Source organism: Gigantopelta aegis, chromosome 6 (assembly GCF_016097555.1).
Source record: "Gigantopelta aegis isolate Gae_Host chromosome 6, Gae_host_genome, whole genome shotgun sequence".
Lineage (NCBI taxonomy): Eukaryota > Metazoa > Mollusca > Gastropoda > Neomphalida > Peltospiridae > Gigantopelta > Gigantopelta aegis.
This window is the reverse complement of record NC_054704.1, coordinates 57,819,441-57,836,465: the sequence shown is the minus strand read 5'-3', so window position 1 is coordinate 57,836,465 and position 17,025 is coordinate 57,819,441. Positions and strand designations below refer to the sequence as shown.

Sequence of the window (17,025 nt, the reverse complement as noted above, 5' to 3'; positions counted from 1 at the left end):
CCATCAAGGTAACTATGTTTCAGAAGTTATGTCCATCAAGGTAACTATGTTTCAGAAGTTATGTCCATCAGGGTAACTATGTTTCAGAAGTTATGTCCATCAAGGTAACTATGTTTCAGAAGTTATGTCCATCAGGGTAACTATGTTTCAGAAGTTATGTCCATCAAGGTAACTATGTTTCAGAAGTTTCCATCAAGGTAAGTTTCAGAAGTTAGAAGTCCATCAAGGTAACTATGTTTCAGAAGTTATGTCCATCAAGGTAACTATGTTTATGTTCAGAAGTTATGTCCATCAAGGTAACTATGTTTCAGAAGTTATGTCCATCAGGGTAACTATGTTTCAGAAGTTATGTCCATCAGGTTTCAGAAGTTATCCATCTAGAAGTTATATCTATCACTATGTTTCAGAAGTTATGTATCAGTTTCAGAAGTTATGTCCATCAAGGTAACTATGTTTCAGAAGTTATGTCCATCAAGGTAACTATGTTTCAGAAGTTATGTCCATCAGGGTAACTATCAGAAGTTATGTCCATCACTATGTTTCAGAAGTTATGTCCATCAAGGTAACTATGTTTCAGAAGTTATGTCCATCAGGGTAACTATGTTTCAGAAGTTATGTCCATCAGGGTAACTATGTTTCAGAAGTTATGTCCATCAAGGTAACTATGTTTCAGAAGTTATGTCCATCAAGGTAACTATGTTTCAGAAGTTATGTCCATCAAGGTAACTATGTTTCAGAAGTTATGTCCATCAAGGTAACTATGTTTCAGAAGTTATGTCCATCAAGGTAACTATGTTTCAGAAGTTATGTCCATCAGAGTAACTGTTTCAGAAGTTATGTCCATCAAGGTAACTATGTTTCAGAAGTTATGTCCATCAAGGTAACTATGTTTCAGAAGTTATGTCCATCAAGGTAACTATGTTTCAGAAGTTATGTCCATCAGGGTAACTATGTTTCAGAAGTTATGTCCATCAAGGTAACTATGTTTCAGAAGTTATGTCCATCAAGGTAACTATGTTTCAGAAGTTATGTCCATCAAGGTAACTATGTTTCAGAAGTTATGTCCATCAAGGTAACTATGTTTCAGAAGTTATGTCCATCAAGGTAACTATGTTTCAGAAGTTATGTCCATCAAGGTAACTATGTTTCAGAAGTTATGTCCATCAAGGTAACTATGTTTCAGAAGTTATGTCCATCAGGGTAACTATGTTTCAGAAGTTATGTCCATCAAGGTAACTATGTTTCAGAAGTTATGTCCATCAAGGTAACTATGTTTCAGAAGTTATCCATCAAGGTAACTATCAGAAGTTATGTCCATCAGAGTAACTGTTTCAGAAGTTATGTCCATCAAGGTAACTATGTTTCAGAAGTTATGTCCATCAAGGTAACTATGTTTCAGAAGTTATGTCCATCAGGGTAACTATGTTTCAGAAGTTATGTCCATCAGGGTAACTATGTTTCAGAAGTTATGTCCATCAAGGTAACTATGTTTCAGAAGTTATGTCCATCAAGGTAACTATGTTTCAGAAGTTATGTCCATCAAGGTAACTATGTTTCAGAAGTTATGTCCATCAAGGTAACTATGTTTCAGAAGTTATGTCCATCAAGGTAACTATGTTTCAGAAGTTATGTCCATCAGGTAACTATAACTATAACTATGTTTCAGAAGTTATGTCCATCAAGGTAACTCATAACTATGTTTCAGAAGTTATGTCCATCAAGGTAACTATGTTTCAGAAGTTATGTCCATCAAGGTAACTATGTTTCAGAAGTTATGTCCATCAAGGTAACTATGTTTCAGAAGTTATGTCCATCAGAGTAACTGTGTTTTAGAAGTTATGTCCATCAGGGTAACTATGTTTCAGAAGTTATGTCCATCAAGGTAACTATGTTTCAGAAGTTATGTCCATCAAGGTAACTATGTTTCAGAAGTTATGTCCATCAAGGTAACTATGTTTCAGAAGTTATGTCCATCAGAGTAACTGTGTTTTAGAAGTTATGTCCATCAGGGTAATTATGTTTCGGAAGTTATATCCATCAAGGTAACTATGTTTCAGAAGTTATGTCCATCAAGGTAACTATGTTTCAGAAGTTATGTCCATCAGGGTAACTATGTTTCAGAAGTTATGTCCATCAGGGTAACTATGTTTCAGAAGTTATGTCCATCAGGGTAACTATGTTTCAGAAGTTATGTCCATCAAGGTAACTATGAAGTTTCATCAAGAAGTTTCAGAAGTTATGTCCATCAAGGTAACTATGTTTCAGAAGTTATGTCCATCAAGGTAACTATGTTTCAGAAGTTATGTCCATCAAGGTAACTATGTTTCAGAAGTTATGTCCATCAAGGTAACTATGTTTCAGAAGTTATGTCCATCAAGGTAACTATGTTTCAGAAGTTATGTCCATCAAGGTAACTATGTTTCAGAAGTTATGTCCATCAGGGTAACTATGTTTCAGAAGTTATGTCCATCAAGGTAACTATGTTTCAGAAGTTATGTCCATCAAGGTAACTATGTTTCAGAAGTTATGTCCATCAAGGTAACTATGTTTCAGAAGTTATGTAACCATCATCAGGGTAACTATGTTTCAGAAGTTATGTCCATCATCAGGGTAACTATGTTTCAGAAGTTATGTCCATCAAGGTAACTATGTTTCAGAAGTTATGTCCATCAAGGTAACTATGTTTCAGAAGGTAACTATGTTTCAGAAGTTATGTCCATCATAACTATGTTTCAGAAGTTATGTCTATCAAGTAACTATGTTTCAGAAGTTATGTCCATCAAGGTAACTATGTTTCAGAAGTTATGTCCATCAAGGTAACTATGTTTCAGAAGTTATGTCCATCAAGGTAACTATGTTTCAGAAGTTATGTCCATCAAGGTAACTATGTTTCAGAAGTTATGTCCATCAGGGTAACTATGTTTCAGAAGTTATGTCCATCAAGGTAACTATGTTTCAGAAGTTATGTCCATCAAGGTAACTATGTTTCAGAAGTTATGTCCATCAATCAAGTAACTATGTTTCAGAAGTTATGTCCATCAAGGTAACTATGTTTCAGAAGTTATGTCCATCAAGGTAACTATGTTTCAGAAGTTATGTCCATCAGGGTAACATGTTTCAGAAGTTATGTCTATCAAGTAACTATGTTTCAGAAGTTATGTCCATCAAGGTAACTATGTTTCAGAAGTTATGTCCATCAAGGTAACTATGTTTCAGAAGTTATGTCCATCAAGGTAACTATGTTTCAGAAGTTATGTCCATCAAGGTAACTATGTTTCAGAAGTTATGTCCATCAAGGTAACTATGTTTCAGAAGTTATGTCCATCAGTAACTATGTTTCATTATGTCCATCAAGGTAACTATGTTTCAGAAGTTATGTCCATCAAGGTAACTATGTTTCAGAAGTTATGTCCATCAAGGTAACTATGTTTCAGAAGTTATGTCCATCAGGGTAACTATGTTTCAGAAGTTATGTCCATCAAGGTAACTATGTTTCAGAAGTTATGTCCATCAAGGTAACTATGTTTCAGAAGTTATGTCCATCAAGGTAACCATCCATCAGGGTAACTATGTTTCAGAAGTTATGTCCATCAGGGTAACTATGTTTCAGAAGTTATGTCCATCAGGGTAACTATGTTTCAGAAGTTATGTCCATCAAGGTAACTATGTTTCAGAAGTTATGTCCATCAAGGTAACTATGTTTCAGAAGTTATGTCCATCAGGGTAACTATGTTTCAGAAGTTATGTCCATCAAGGTAACTATGTTTCAGAAGTTATGTCCATCAAGGTAACTATGTTTCAGAAGTTATGTCCATCAAGGTAACTATGTTTCAGAAGTTATGTCCATCATGTTTCAGGTAACTATGTTTCAGAAGTTATGTCCATCAAGGTAACTATGTTTCAGAAGTTATGTCCTATGTTTCAGAAGTTATGTCCATCACTATGTTTCAGAAGTTATGTCCATCAAGGTAACTATGTTTCAGAAGTTATGTCCATCAAGGTAACTATGTTTCAGAAGTTATGTCCATCAGGGTAACTATGTTTCAGAAGTTATGTCCATCAGGGTGTCCATCAGGGTAACTATGTTTCAGAAGTTATGTCCATCAAGGTAACTATGTTTCAGAAGTTATGTCCATCAAGGTAACTATGTTTCAGAAGTTATGTCCATCAGGGTAACTATGTTTCAGAAGTTATGTCCATCAGGGTAACTATGTTTCAGAAGTTATGTCCATCAAGGTAACTATGTTTCAGAAGTTATGTCCATCAAGGTAACTATGTTTCAGAAGTTATGTCCATCAAGGTAACTATGTTTCAGAAGTTATGTCCATCAAGGTAACTATGTTTCAGAAGTTATGTCCATCAAGGTAACTATGTTTCAGAAGTTAATCAAGGTAACTATGTTTCAGAAGTTATGTCCATCAAACTATGGTAACTAGAAGTTATGTCCATCAGGTAACTATGTTTCAGAAGTTATGTCCATCAAGGTAACTATGTTTCAGAAGTTATGTCCATCAAGGTAACTATGTTTCAGAAGTTATGTCCATCAAGGTAACTATGTTTCAGAAGTTATGTCCATCAGGGTAACTATGTTTCAGAAGTTATGTCCATCAAGGTAACTATGTTTCAGAAGTTATGTCCATCAAGGTAACTATGTTTCAGAAGTTATGTCCATCAAACTATGTTTCAGAAGTTATGTCCATCAGGGTAACTATGTTTCAGAAGTTATGTCCATCAAGGGTAACTATGTTTCAGAAGTTATGTCCATCAAGGTAACTATGTTTCAGAAGTTATGTCCATCAAGGTAGACTATGTTTCAGAAGTTATGTCCATCAGGGTAACTATGTTTCAGAAGTTATGTCCATCAAGGTAACTATGTTTCAGAAGTTATGTCCATCAAGGTAGACTATAACTATGTTTCAGAAGTTATGTCCATCAAGGTAACTATGTTTCAGAAGTTATGTCCATCAAGGTAACTATGTTTCAGAAGTTATGTCCATCAGGGTAACTATGTTTCAGAAGTTATGTCCATCAAGGTAACTATGTTTCAGAAGTTATGTCCATCAAGGTAACTATGTTTCAGAAGTTATGTCCATCAGAAGGGTAACTATGTTTCAGAAGTTATGTCCATCAAGGTAACTATGTTTCAGAAGTTATGTCCATCAAGGTAACTATGTTTCAGAAGTTATGTCCATCATCAGGTAACTATGTTTCAGAAGTTATGTCCATCAAGGTAACTATGTTTCAGAAGTTATGTCCATCAAGGTAACTATGTTTCAGAAGTTATGTCCATCAAGGTAACTATGTTTCAGAAGTTATGTCCATCAAGGTAACTATGTTTCAGAAGTTATGTCCATCAAGGTAACTATGTTTCAGAAGTTATGTCCATCAGGGTAACTATGTTTCAGAAGTTATGTCCATCAGGGTAACTATGTTTCAGAAGTTATGTCCATCAAGGTAACTATGTTTCAGAAGTTATGTCCATCATAACTATGTTTCAGAAGTTATGTCCATCAAGGTAACTATGTTTCAGAAGTATAACTATTTCAGAAGTTATGTCCATCAAGGTAACTATGTTTCAGAAGTTATGTCCATCAAGGTAACTATGTTTCAGAAGTTATGTCCATCAAGGTAACTATGTTTCAGAAGTTATGTCCATCAAGGTAACTATGTTTCAGAAGTTATGTCCATCAGAGTAACTGTTTCAGAAGTTATGTCCATCAAGGTAACTATGTTTCAGAAGTTATGTCCATCAAGGTAACTATGTTTCAGAAGTTATGTCCATCAGGGTAACTATGTTTCAGAAGTTATGTCCATCAAGGTAACTATGTTTCAGAAGTTATGTCCATCAGGGTAACTATGTAAAGTTATGTCTCATAACTATGTTTCAGAAGTTATGTCCATCAGGGTAACTATGTTTCAGAAGTTATGTCCATCAGGTAACATGTTTCAGAAGTTAGTTATGTCCATCAAGGTAACTATGTTTCAGAAGTTATGTCCATCAAGGTAACTATGTTTCAGAAGTTATGTCCATCAAGGTAACTATGTTTCAGAAGTTATCAGTCTATGTTTCAGAAGTTATGTCCATCAGGTAACTATGTTTCAGAAGTTATGTCCATCAAGGTAACTATGTTTTATGTCAGAAGTTATTATGTCCATCAGGTAACTATGTTTCAGAAGTTATGTCCATCAAGGTAACTATGTTTCAGAAGTTATGTCCATCAGGGTAACTATGTTTCAGAAGTTATGTCCATCAAGGTTTCAGAAGTTATGTCTCATAACTATGTTTCAGAAGTTATGTCCATCAAGGTAACTATGTTTCAGAAGTTATGTCCATCAGGGTAACTATGTTTCAGAAGTTATGTCCATCAGGGTAACTATGTTTCAGAAGTTATGTCCATCAAGGTAACTATGTTTCAGAAGTTATGTCCATCAAGGTAACTATGTTTCAGAAGTTATGTCCATCAAGGTAACTATGTTTCAGAAGTTATGTCCATCAGGGTAACTATGTTTCAGAAGTTATGTCCATCAAGGTAACTATGTTTCAGAAGTTATGTCCATCAGGGTAACTATGTTTCAGAAGTTATGTCCATCAAGGTAACTATGTTTCAGAAGTTATGTCCATCAGGGTAACTATGTTTCAGAAGTTATGTCCATCAGGGTAACTATGTTTCAGAAGTTATGTCCATCAAGGTAACTATGTTTCAGAAGTTATGTCCATCAAGGTAACTATGTTTCAGAAGTTATGTCCATCAGGGTAACTATGTTTCAGAAGTTATGTCCATCAAGGTAACTATGTAACTATGTTTCAGAAGTTATGTCCATCAGGGTAACTCATAACTATGTTTCAGAAGTTATGTCCATCAAGGTAACTATGTTTCAGAAGTTATGTCCATCAGGGTAACTATGTTTCAGAAGTTATGTCCATCAGGTAACTATGTTTCAGAAGTTATGTCCATCAGGGTAACTATGTTTCAGAAGTTATGTCCATCAGGGTAACTATGTTTCAGAAGTTATGTCCATCAAGGTAACTATGTTTCAGAAGTTATGTCCATCAAGGTAACTATGTTTCAGAAGTTATGTCCATCAGGGTAACTATGTTTCAGAAGTTATGTCCAGGGTAACTATGTTTCAGAAGTTATGTCAGGGTCAGGGTAACTATGTTTCAGAAGTTATATCCATCAAGGTAACTATGTTTCAGAAGTTATATCTATCAGAAGGTAACTATGTTTCAGAAGTTATGTCCATCAGGGTAACTATGTTTCAGAAGTTATGTCAGAAGTTATATCTATCAAGGTAACTATGTTTCAGAAGTTATGTCCATCAGGGTAACTATGTTTCAGAAGTTATATCCATCAAGGTAACTATGTTTCAGAAGTTATATCCATCAAGGTAACTATGTTTCAGAAGTTATGTCCATCAAGGTAACTATGTTTCAGAAGTTATATCTATCAAGGTAACTATGTTTCAGAAGTTATGTCCATCAAACTATGGAAGTAATCAAGGTAACTATGTTTCAGAAGTTATATCCATCAAGGTAACTATGTTTCAGAAGTTATGTCCATCAGGGTAACTATGTTTCAGAAGTTATGTCCATCAGGGTAACTATGTTTCAGAAGTTATGTCCATCAGGGTAACTATGTTTCAGAAGTTATATCTATCAGGGTAACTATGTTTCAGAAGTTATGTCCATCAAGGTAACTATGTTTCAGAAGTTATGTCCATCAGGGTAACTATGTTTCAGAAGTTATGTCCATCAAGGTAACTATGTTTCAGAAGTTAGGTCCATCAGGGTAACTATGTTTCAGAAGTTATGTCCATCAGGGTAACTATGTTTCAGAAGTTATGTCCATCAAGGTAACTATGTTTCAGAAGTTATGTCCATCAGGGTAACTATGTTTCAGAAGTTATGTCCATCAGGGTAACTATGTTTCAGAAGTTATATCTATCAAGGTAACTATGTTTCAGAAGTTATATCTATCAAGGTAACTATGTTTCAGAAGTTATGTTCATCAGGGTAACTATGTTTCAGAAGTTATATCTATCAAGGTAACTATGTTTCAGAAGTTATATCTATCAAGGTAACTATGTTTCAGAAGTTATGTTCATCACGGTAACTATCTTTCAGAAGTTATATCTATCAAGGTAACTGTGTTTCAGAAGTTATGTCCATCAAGGTAACTATGTTTCAGAAGTTATGTCCATCAAGGTAACTATGTTTCAGAAGTTATGTCCATCAGAGTAACTGTTTCAGAAGTTATGTCCATCAAGGTAACTATGTTTCAGAAGTTATGTCCATCAAGGTAACTATGTTTCAGAAGTTATGTCCATCAAGGTAACTATGTTTCAGAAGTTATGTCCATCAAGGTAACTATGTTTCAGAAGTTATGTCCATCAGAGTAACTGTGTTTTAGAAGTTATGTCCATCAGGGTAATTATGTTTCGGAAGTTATATCCATCAAGGTAACTATGTTTCAGAAGTTATGTCCATCAAGGTAACTATGTTTCAGAAGTTATGTCCATCAAGGTAACTATGTTTCAGAAGTTATGTCCATCAGGGTAACTATGTTTCAGAAGTTATGTCCATCAGGGTAACTATGTTTCAGAAGTTATATCCATCAAGGTAACTGTTTCAGAAGTTATATCCATCAAGGTAAATATGTTTCAGAAGTTATATCCATCAAGGTAACTATGTTTCAGAAGTTATGTCCATCAGGGTAACTATGTTTCAGAAGTTATGTCCATCAGGGTAACTATGTTTCAGAAGTTATGTCCATCAAGGTAACTATGTTTCAGAAGTTATGTCCATCAGGGTAACTATGTTTCAGAAGTTAGGTCCATCAAGGTAACTATGTTTCAGAAGTTAGGTCCATCAGGGTAACTATGTTTCAGAAGTTATGTCCATCAGGGTAACTATGTTTCAGAAGTTATATCTATCAAGGTAACTATGTTTCAGAAGTTATATCTATCAAGGTAACTATGTTTCAGAAGTTATATCTATCAAGGTAACTATGTTTCAGAAGTTATGTTCATCAGGGTAACTATGTTTCAGAAGTTATATCTATCAAGGTAACTATGTTTCAGAAGTTATGCCCATCAAGGTAACTATGTTTCAGAAGTTAGGTCCATTAGGGTAACTATGTTTCAGAAGTTAGGTCCATCAAGGTAACTATCTTTCAGAAGTTATGTCCATCAGGGTAACTATGTTTCAGAAGTTATATCTATCAAGGTAACTATGTTTCAGAAGTTATGTCCATCAGGGTAACTATGTTTCAGAAGTTATATCTATCAAGGTAACTATGTTTCAGAAGTTATGTTCATCAGGGTAACTATGTTTCAGAAGTTATATCTATCAAGGTAACTATGTTTCAGAAGTTATATCTATGAAGGTAACTATGTTTCAGAAGTTATGTTCATCACGGTAACTATCTTTCAGAAGTTATATCTATCAAGGTAACTGTGTTTCAGAAGTTATGCCCATCAAGGTAACTATGTTTCAGAAGTTATATCTATCAAGGTAACTATGTTTCAGAAGTTATGTCCATCAAGGTAACTATGTTTCAGAAGTTAGGTCCATTAGGGTAACTATGTTTCAGAAGTTAGGTCCATCAAGGTAACTATCTTTCAGAAGTTATGTCCATCAGGGTAACTATGTTTCAGAAGTTATATCTATCAAGGTAACTATGTTTCAGGAGTTATGTCCATCAGGGTAACTATGTTTCAGAAGTTATGTTCATCAAGGTAACTATGTTTCAGAAGTTATATCTATCAAGGTAACTGTGTTTCAGAAGTTATGCCCATCAAGGTAACTATATTTCAGAAGTTAGGTCCATTAGGGTAACTATGTTTCAGAAGTTAGGTCCATCAAGGTAACTATGTTTCAGAAGTTAGGTCCATCAAGGTAACTATGTTTCAGAAGTTAGGTCCATGAGGGTAACTATGTTTCAGAAGTTAGGTCCATGAGTGTAACTATGTTTCAGAAGTTAGGTCCATCAAGGTAACTATGTTTCAGAAGTTATGTCCATCAGGGTAACTATGTTTCAGAAGTTAGGTCCATCAGGGTAACTATGTTTCAGAAGTTAGGTCCATCAAGGTAACTATGTTTCAGAAGTTAGGTCCATGAGGGTAACTATGTTTCAGAAGTTAAATCCATGAAGGTAACTATGTTTCAGAAGTTAGGTCCATCAAGGTAACTGTTTCAGAAGTTATGTCCTTCAGGGTAACTATGTTTCAGAAGTTAGGTCCATCAGGGTAACTATGTTTCAGAAGTTAGGTCCATCAAGGTAACTATGTTTCAGAAGTTAGGTCCATGAGGGTAACTATGTTTCAGAAGTTAAATCCATGAAGGTAACTATGTTTCAGAAGTTAGGTCCATCAGGGTAACTGTTTCAGAAGTTATGTCCATCAGGGTAAATATGTTTCAGAAGTTATGTCCATCAGGGTGACTATGTTTCAGAAGTTATGTCCAAGAGGGTAACTATGTTTCAGAAGTTATGTCCATCAAGGTAACTATGTTATAGAAGTTATGTCCATGAGGGTAATTATCTTTCAGAAGTTATGTCCATCACAGTAACTATGTTTCAGAAGTTATGTTCATCAGGGTAATTATCTTTAAGAAGTTATGTCCATCACAGTAACTATGTTTCAGAAGTTATTGCCATCAGGGTAATTATCTTTCAGAAGTTATGTCCATCAAGGTAACTGTGTTTCAGAAGTTAGGTCCATGAGGGTAACTATGTTTCAGAAGTTATGTCAATCGGGTAACACAGAGTTTTGCAAATAAAATTCACGTAACTGAACAATGGGTTACCTAGGTAAAATTCACGTAACTGAACAATTGGTTACCTAGGTAAAATTCACGTGAACCGACTTCCAGTTACATCAGATATCGAAATATTGTCCCCTGCATTAAATACTTAAAATAGATAAATATTACAAAGTATCTACATTAAAAGTTTACTAATTTGTGGGTGTGTGTTTGTGAGCCATAAACTGTAATACATGCACACTTTTTGCTAATAAAGGGGGGAGGGAGGAATTCCCATTCATAAGTGACAAAATATTTGTTTTAATGCTATTAATTGTTGTAATAGGTAACTTTAAATAAATATTCTAAACTGATGAATATTGTTTGCAAGTTTTTCTGACAAACTGTAAAGTATTATGCCTAATTAGCCTATCTATAATGTAAATTGACAGACTGATTAAACACATGATCTCTGTATGCACAACGTACATTGAAAAGTTAATTATTTTCATTTACTTTTTTTTTTTTATTATCAACAGTTAAAATTGGGCAAGTGAATTTTCAACCATGGCCAGTGAATTTTCAAATCCATTGGCCCCATGGCAAGTGAAAAACATTTCAATTCTAGAACCCCTGGAGATGTTTTAACTCCTATTACCATGTACACGTTTGTCTGTTCACCACTAACTGCTATCTCCACCATCTTGTTTGCATGTTTCAAGCATAAATATTTGTTTATGTTAATGTTTTTTAATTGTGTAATTAAGTATTTTGTCTTTATTGACCTGTAGGTCCACATAAAGAATGCAGCAAGCAAGTTGAAAATTCTAAGAAGTAAAAGTAAACTGAACACAAGTAAGGCAGGCAGCAAAAGAAAAATGGATGTATCTGCCTTCCCAGATGAAAGTACAGGTCAGGATAATTAAATATAAAACTGATATCCACTGACATGTACAGGCAACATGGTGTGCAGTAATTCAGTGCTGATTGTTTTTTTAATAGTGATAAAATTTAGTAGTTTAATATGCATCTTGGTTCTGTGCTACATTACATGTCATGTCAGTGGAGTGTTTTTACCATTTTGAGGAAATTAATTTGTAAAGCATATAATAGAACAGTTAAGTCGTTTTAAGACAATACATGTTAAAGGGCGAGTCAACTCCAACAAGAGCTTTATGTGTTGGAAAGATGCATACCCAGACCACCAACACATACTGACACTTTAACAAATGAAAACGGCGTAATTTAAGAGTTATTAAAAAACCATGATTATTCCTTCTAACTGGGGGCAGCCATTTTGTTTCGTTTTTGTGGCGTCCGGTGCTATAGCTTGGGCGAAGTAACATCAGCTCCAACCAACTCCTGTATGCACAGTGTAAACAAATGCTCTAATTTATGACACGGCGCTTTCATCAACCTGACTTGTTTGACAACATGAATGACTTGATAGTATAACACACTATTTAACTAAATATATTTCAGTTTGCATCAATAGAACGAAATGGATTTATAGTATTTTTCTCTCTTAAAAAATCCAAAGAAAAAATGCATATTATTAGGCCTATTGGTAGGGTACATTGGACCAAAAATGACCACTAATGATACCCAAGTGATAATTTTCTTTGGGACTACGTAATTGGTCAGTTTTGTGATTTTAGATGGGAAAATATACTTAATTAAGGGTTTTACAGAATTATTTACAGTAATAAAGCAGGACAGCTGATAATGTTCATTACGATTTTAGGGGTGTCCGCACGGTTATCACACAGTACCCTTAATAAAAGAGGCACACATTTTTAGTGTCTCAACACATTGACTGGGGACTATAAAATAATATATACTTATTGCTGACTTACTGGGATGAATATTATTACAGAACATTGCGATGCATCCGCAAAAATCAGGTACGTTTTGTTTTTTTCAGTTCTAAGACTAATTCCTGACATGACACGTTAAGTATTACATAACCACTGGCTCGCCAGAAGACATTCACTGAGATGGTACAAAATGACTGCGCCCATTATATATAATAGCCGTCACATTTAACCATTTTATTATTTATTTTATTTATTAATATGATTATACTTGTTGATATTAAGCAATAATGTGTATTATATATCGTTGAATATGCATACCAGTCCAAAAGCCTTGTGTGAGCATCCCTTTAACTGATATTTTTAAATTTTCAGTTGCTATGAAGAAACCAAAGTTGAAAGAATTATCCTGGAAAGAGAGAAGACATGAAAGAAAGATGACGAAGAACAACTTTGAAATTATCAAGAAAGCCAAGTTTGTGTGGGAAGAAATGAGAAGGTTTCATTCTACCTGATTTTGTTTTGTGTTTTATATATATCTGATATGTTCTAGTTGACCTGAGTTTTCAAAGTGTATATGGCTTAATGTTTAAATGATAATACTAAACACAGATGCAGTTTTCTAGTTATCAATGGATCAGCTGTTAACAGAGATAATCACAACTGTGTTTGACATGATTTGATTTTCTGTTGTGTAAATGACATCTGCATCTTTTTCTCAACTATTTGCTGCTACTCTTACCTCTGTCTAGGACATAGCAAGTCTGTGTCTACTATTAAATTATCACCTCATGTGGCATTCCTTTTGTGCAGGTCCTTGAGGATTTTCAAAACAAGAAGCCTGAGTTCGTTTTCTCCTTGTAGTCACACCAGAGATATATTCTGTTCTGTCTACAGCTATAGGAAAACACAATTCTTACTGCTAATCAGCAGGTTTCTTCTCAGATTCCTGAGTTAAATGCTGTAGTGTCCATACGTTAGACAGCTAGTGGCCACTTATTAAACAAGCTACGGTATATTGTTAAACATTGTTTATCGTTTTGGTTTTGTAGACACAAATTGCCAGATGAGAAAAGGCGCAAGCTTTGTGAGGAGTTATTTAAGATGGTTTCAGGAAAGATGTATGAGGTATGTATGTTAAGATTCTTTGAGGAGTTATTTAAGATGGTTTCAGGAAAGATGTATGAGGTATGTATGTTAAGATTCTTTGAGGAGTTATTTAAGATGGTTTCAGGAAAGATGTATGAGGTATGTATGTTAAGATTCTTTGAGGAGTTATTTAAGATGGTTTCAGGAAAGATGTATGAGGTATGTATGTTAAGATTCTTTGAGGATTTATTTAAGATGGTTTCAGGAAAGATGTATGAGGTATGTATGTTAAGATTCTTTGAGGAGTTATTTAAGATGGTTTCAGGAAAGATGTATGAGGTATGTATGTTAAGATTCTTTGAGGAGTTATTTAAGATGGTTTCAGGAAAGATGTATGAGGTATGTATGTTAAGATTCTTTGAGGAGTTATTTAAGATGGTTTCAGGAAAGATGTATGAGGTATGTATGTTAAGATTCTTTGAGGAGTTATTTAAGATGGTTTCAGGAAAGATGTATGAGGTATGTATGTTAAGATACTTTGAGGAGTTATTTAAGATGGTTTCAGGAAAGATGTATGAGGTATGTATGTTAAGGAGTTATTTAAGATGGTTTCAGGAAAGATGTATGAGGTATGTATGTTAAGATACTTTGAGGAGTTATTTAAGATGGTTTCAGGAAAGATGTATGAGGTATGTATGTTAAGATTCTTTGAGGAGTTATTTAAGATGGTTTCAGGAAAGATGTATGAGGTATGTATGTTAAAATACTTTGAGGAGTTATTTAAGATGGTTTCAGGAAAGATGTATGAGGTATGTATGTTAAGATTCTTTGAGGAGTTATTTAAGATGGTTTCAGGAAAGATGTATGAGGTATGTATGTTAAGATTCTTTGAGGAGTTATTTAAGATGGTTTCAGGAAAGATGTATGAGGTATGTATGTTAAGATTCTTTGAGGAGTTATTTAAGATGGTTTCAGGAAAGATGTATGAGGTATGTATGTTAAGATTCTTTGAGGAGTTATTTAAGATGGTTTCAGGAAAGATGTATGAGGTATGTATTGTTAAGATACTTTGAGGAGTTATTTAAGATGGTTTCAGGAAAGATGTATGAGGTATGTATGTTAAGATACTTTGAGGAGTTATTTAAGATGGTTTCAGGAAAGATGTATGAGGTATGTATGTTAAGATACTTTGAGGAGTTATTTAAGATGGTTTCAGGAAAGATGTATGAGGTATGTATGTTAAGATTCTTTGAGGAGTTATTTAAGATGGTTTCAGGAAAGATGTATGAGGTATGTATGTTAAAATACTTTGAGGAGTTATTTAAGATGGTTTCAGGAAAGATGTATGAGGTATGTATGTTATTCTTTGAGGAGTTATTTAAGATGGTTTCAGGAAAGATTTGAGGTATGTATGTTAAAAGGAAAGATGTATGAGAGGTATGTATGTAAGATTCTTTGAGGAGTTATTTAAGATGGTTTCAGGAAAGATGTATGAGGTATGTATGTTAAGATTCTTTGAGGAGTTATTTAAGATGGTTTCAGGAAAGATGTATGAGGTATGTATGTTAAGATTCTTTGAGGAGTTATTTAAGATGGTTTCAGGAAAGATGTATGAGGTATGTATGTTAAAATACTTTGAGGAGTTATTTAAGATGGTTTCAGGAAAGATGTATGAGGTATGTATGTTAAGATTCTTTGAGGAGTTATTTAAGATGGTTTCAGGAAAGATGTATGAGGTATGTATGTTAAGATTCTTTGAGGAGTTATTTAAGATGGTTTCAGGAAAGATGTATGAGGTATGTATGTTAAGATTCTTTGAGGAGTTATTTAAGATGGTTTCAGGAAAGATGTATGAGGTATGTATGTTAAAATACTTTGAGGAGTTATTTAAGATGGTTTCAGGAAAGATGTATGAGGTATGTATGTTAAGATTCTGTGAGGAGTTATTTAAGATGGTTTCAGGAAAGATGTATGAGGTATGTATGTTAAGATTCTGTGAGGAGTTATTCTGTGTTCAGGTATTGGGTATGGTTTTGATCTGCAGATAGACCATGTGTTAAACATCTAATATCTTTTTGCTCTTTCAGTTTGCATTGGCTCATGACACTGCCCGTGTTGTTCAGTGTCTTGTGCAGTTTGGAAGTAACGAGCAGAGAACCAGTATTATGGAGGAACTTAAAGGTAATATATGACATCAATTTTAAATTGTAATTCATTGTAGTTTTCTCACAGTATTAAGAATATACAAAATTCATTTTTAATGTATAATTTTTGATCAATTTATGTGTATTTGTTTTGTTTTTTTAATTGAAATGAACATAATAATCAACTGTAATTGGACATTCACACATGCAATATAACTTAATTTTGATAGATCTGGGACTTACGTTTATGAGAAAGGGAGCTGAATGGGAAAAACTAACATATTGTTAAATATGAAAACTTGGCACCAGTGCTGAAAATGTGACATGCAGGCCTCTGAAAATTGCAAAAACAGTTGTTTCGTTTGCACGTTGCTAGCGTAACATCATTTACATAAAAAGGAAATGGGTTACATGGATTTATTTCTGCGTTACCAATAAATGGGGTCACACAGATTTTTAATTTTTAAAAGCCCGATGGTCATGAATAGTTGAGACAAATTTGTTGACAAACTGATGAAAGTTACTTCCACAATTCTACATCAGCAGCTGACATTTTGACTAATAAGTATTACCCAATGTTAATCCAGTATCTTATTTTATGGTCTTCATTGTTGCATTTACCTTTGTTTGACACCTAGTAGCCAATGTATTTTTGATGCGGAGTTTTTGTCAAACATTCATTGATTCTTAATTCATGGCTTATTACAACAGGCCTCTGAGACTTGAACGTTTGCGTCACCAAAATATGGCTTGCACAATTGTTTTTTCAGGTAACCCATTTCATTTTGCGTAACCCATTACAAATGTATCATTATATAAACACAGTGACAAATGATATTTTTAAGATCTTTATTAAAATGGGTTGTGTGAACAATGTTCAAGCGAAACATTCATTCACACAATTTTTCGAGGCCTGTTACAGATCATGATCAAATAAAAATGTATTGATAAAAGCAAAAATTATCAGATAATTTCAAAAAATTTACTGTAAATCGGCAAATATTTATTATTTTCAGACAATATTGTTGGAATGTGCAAATCCAAGTATGCAAAGTTTGTGATACGAAAGCTTCTTAAATATGGGTAAGTTATCAAGTGTATCAGTAGTGAATAGTATGTTCACTGACAATTATTTATGTTAGGAAAAGGTGCATTTATTAATTAAAATATATTATATTTTTAATGCTATTATTCATCTCCACCCCCAGTTATAGTGCAGTGATTTTTAGAGTTA

The 17,025-nt window shown here is 34.0% G+C and overlaps 1 protein-coding gene across 2 annotated transcripts in view; it reads left to right on the top strand.

Annotated features, from left to right (window-relative positions):
• Positions 1-17,025, top strand: part of LOC121376330 (pumilio homolog 3-like) — a 43,920-nt gene that overhangs the window by 5,133 nt on the left and 21,762 nt on the right. For both annotated transcript variants that reach the window (XM_041504175.1, XM_041504176.1), the window contains exons 3-7: positions 11,536-11,656; positions 12,934-13,057; positions 13,611-13,686; positions 15,735-15,828; positions 16,808-16,874. In XM_041504175.1, the coding sequence (XP_041360109.1) occupies positions 11,536-11,656; positions 12,934-13,057; positions 13,611-13,686; positions 15,735-15,828; positions 16,808-16,874 (482 nt within the window). The remainder of the gene's footprint in view (positions 1-11,535; positions 11,657-12,933; positions 13,058-13,610; positions 13,687-15,734; positions 15,829-16,807; positions 16,875-17,025) is intronic.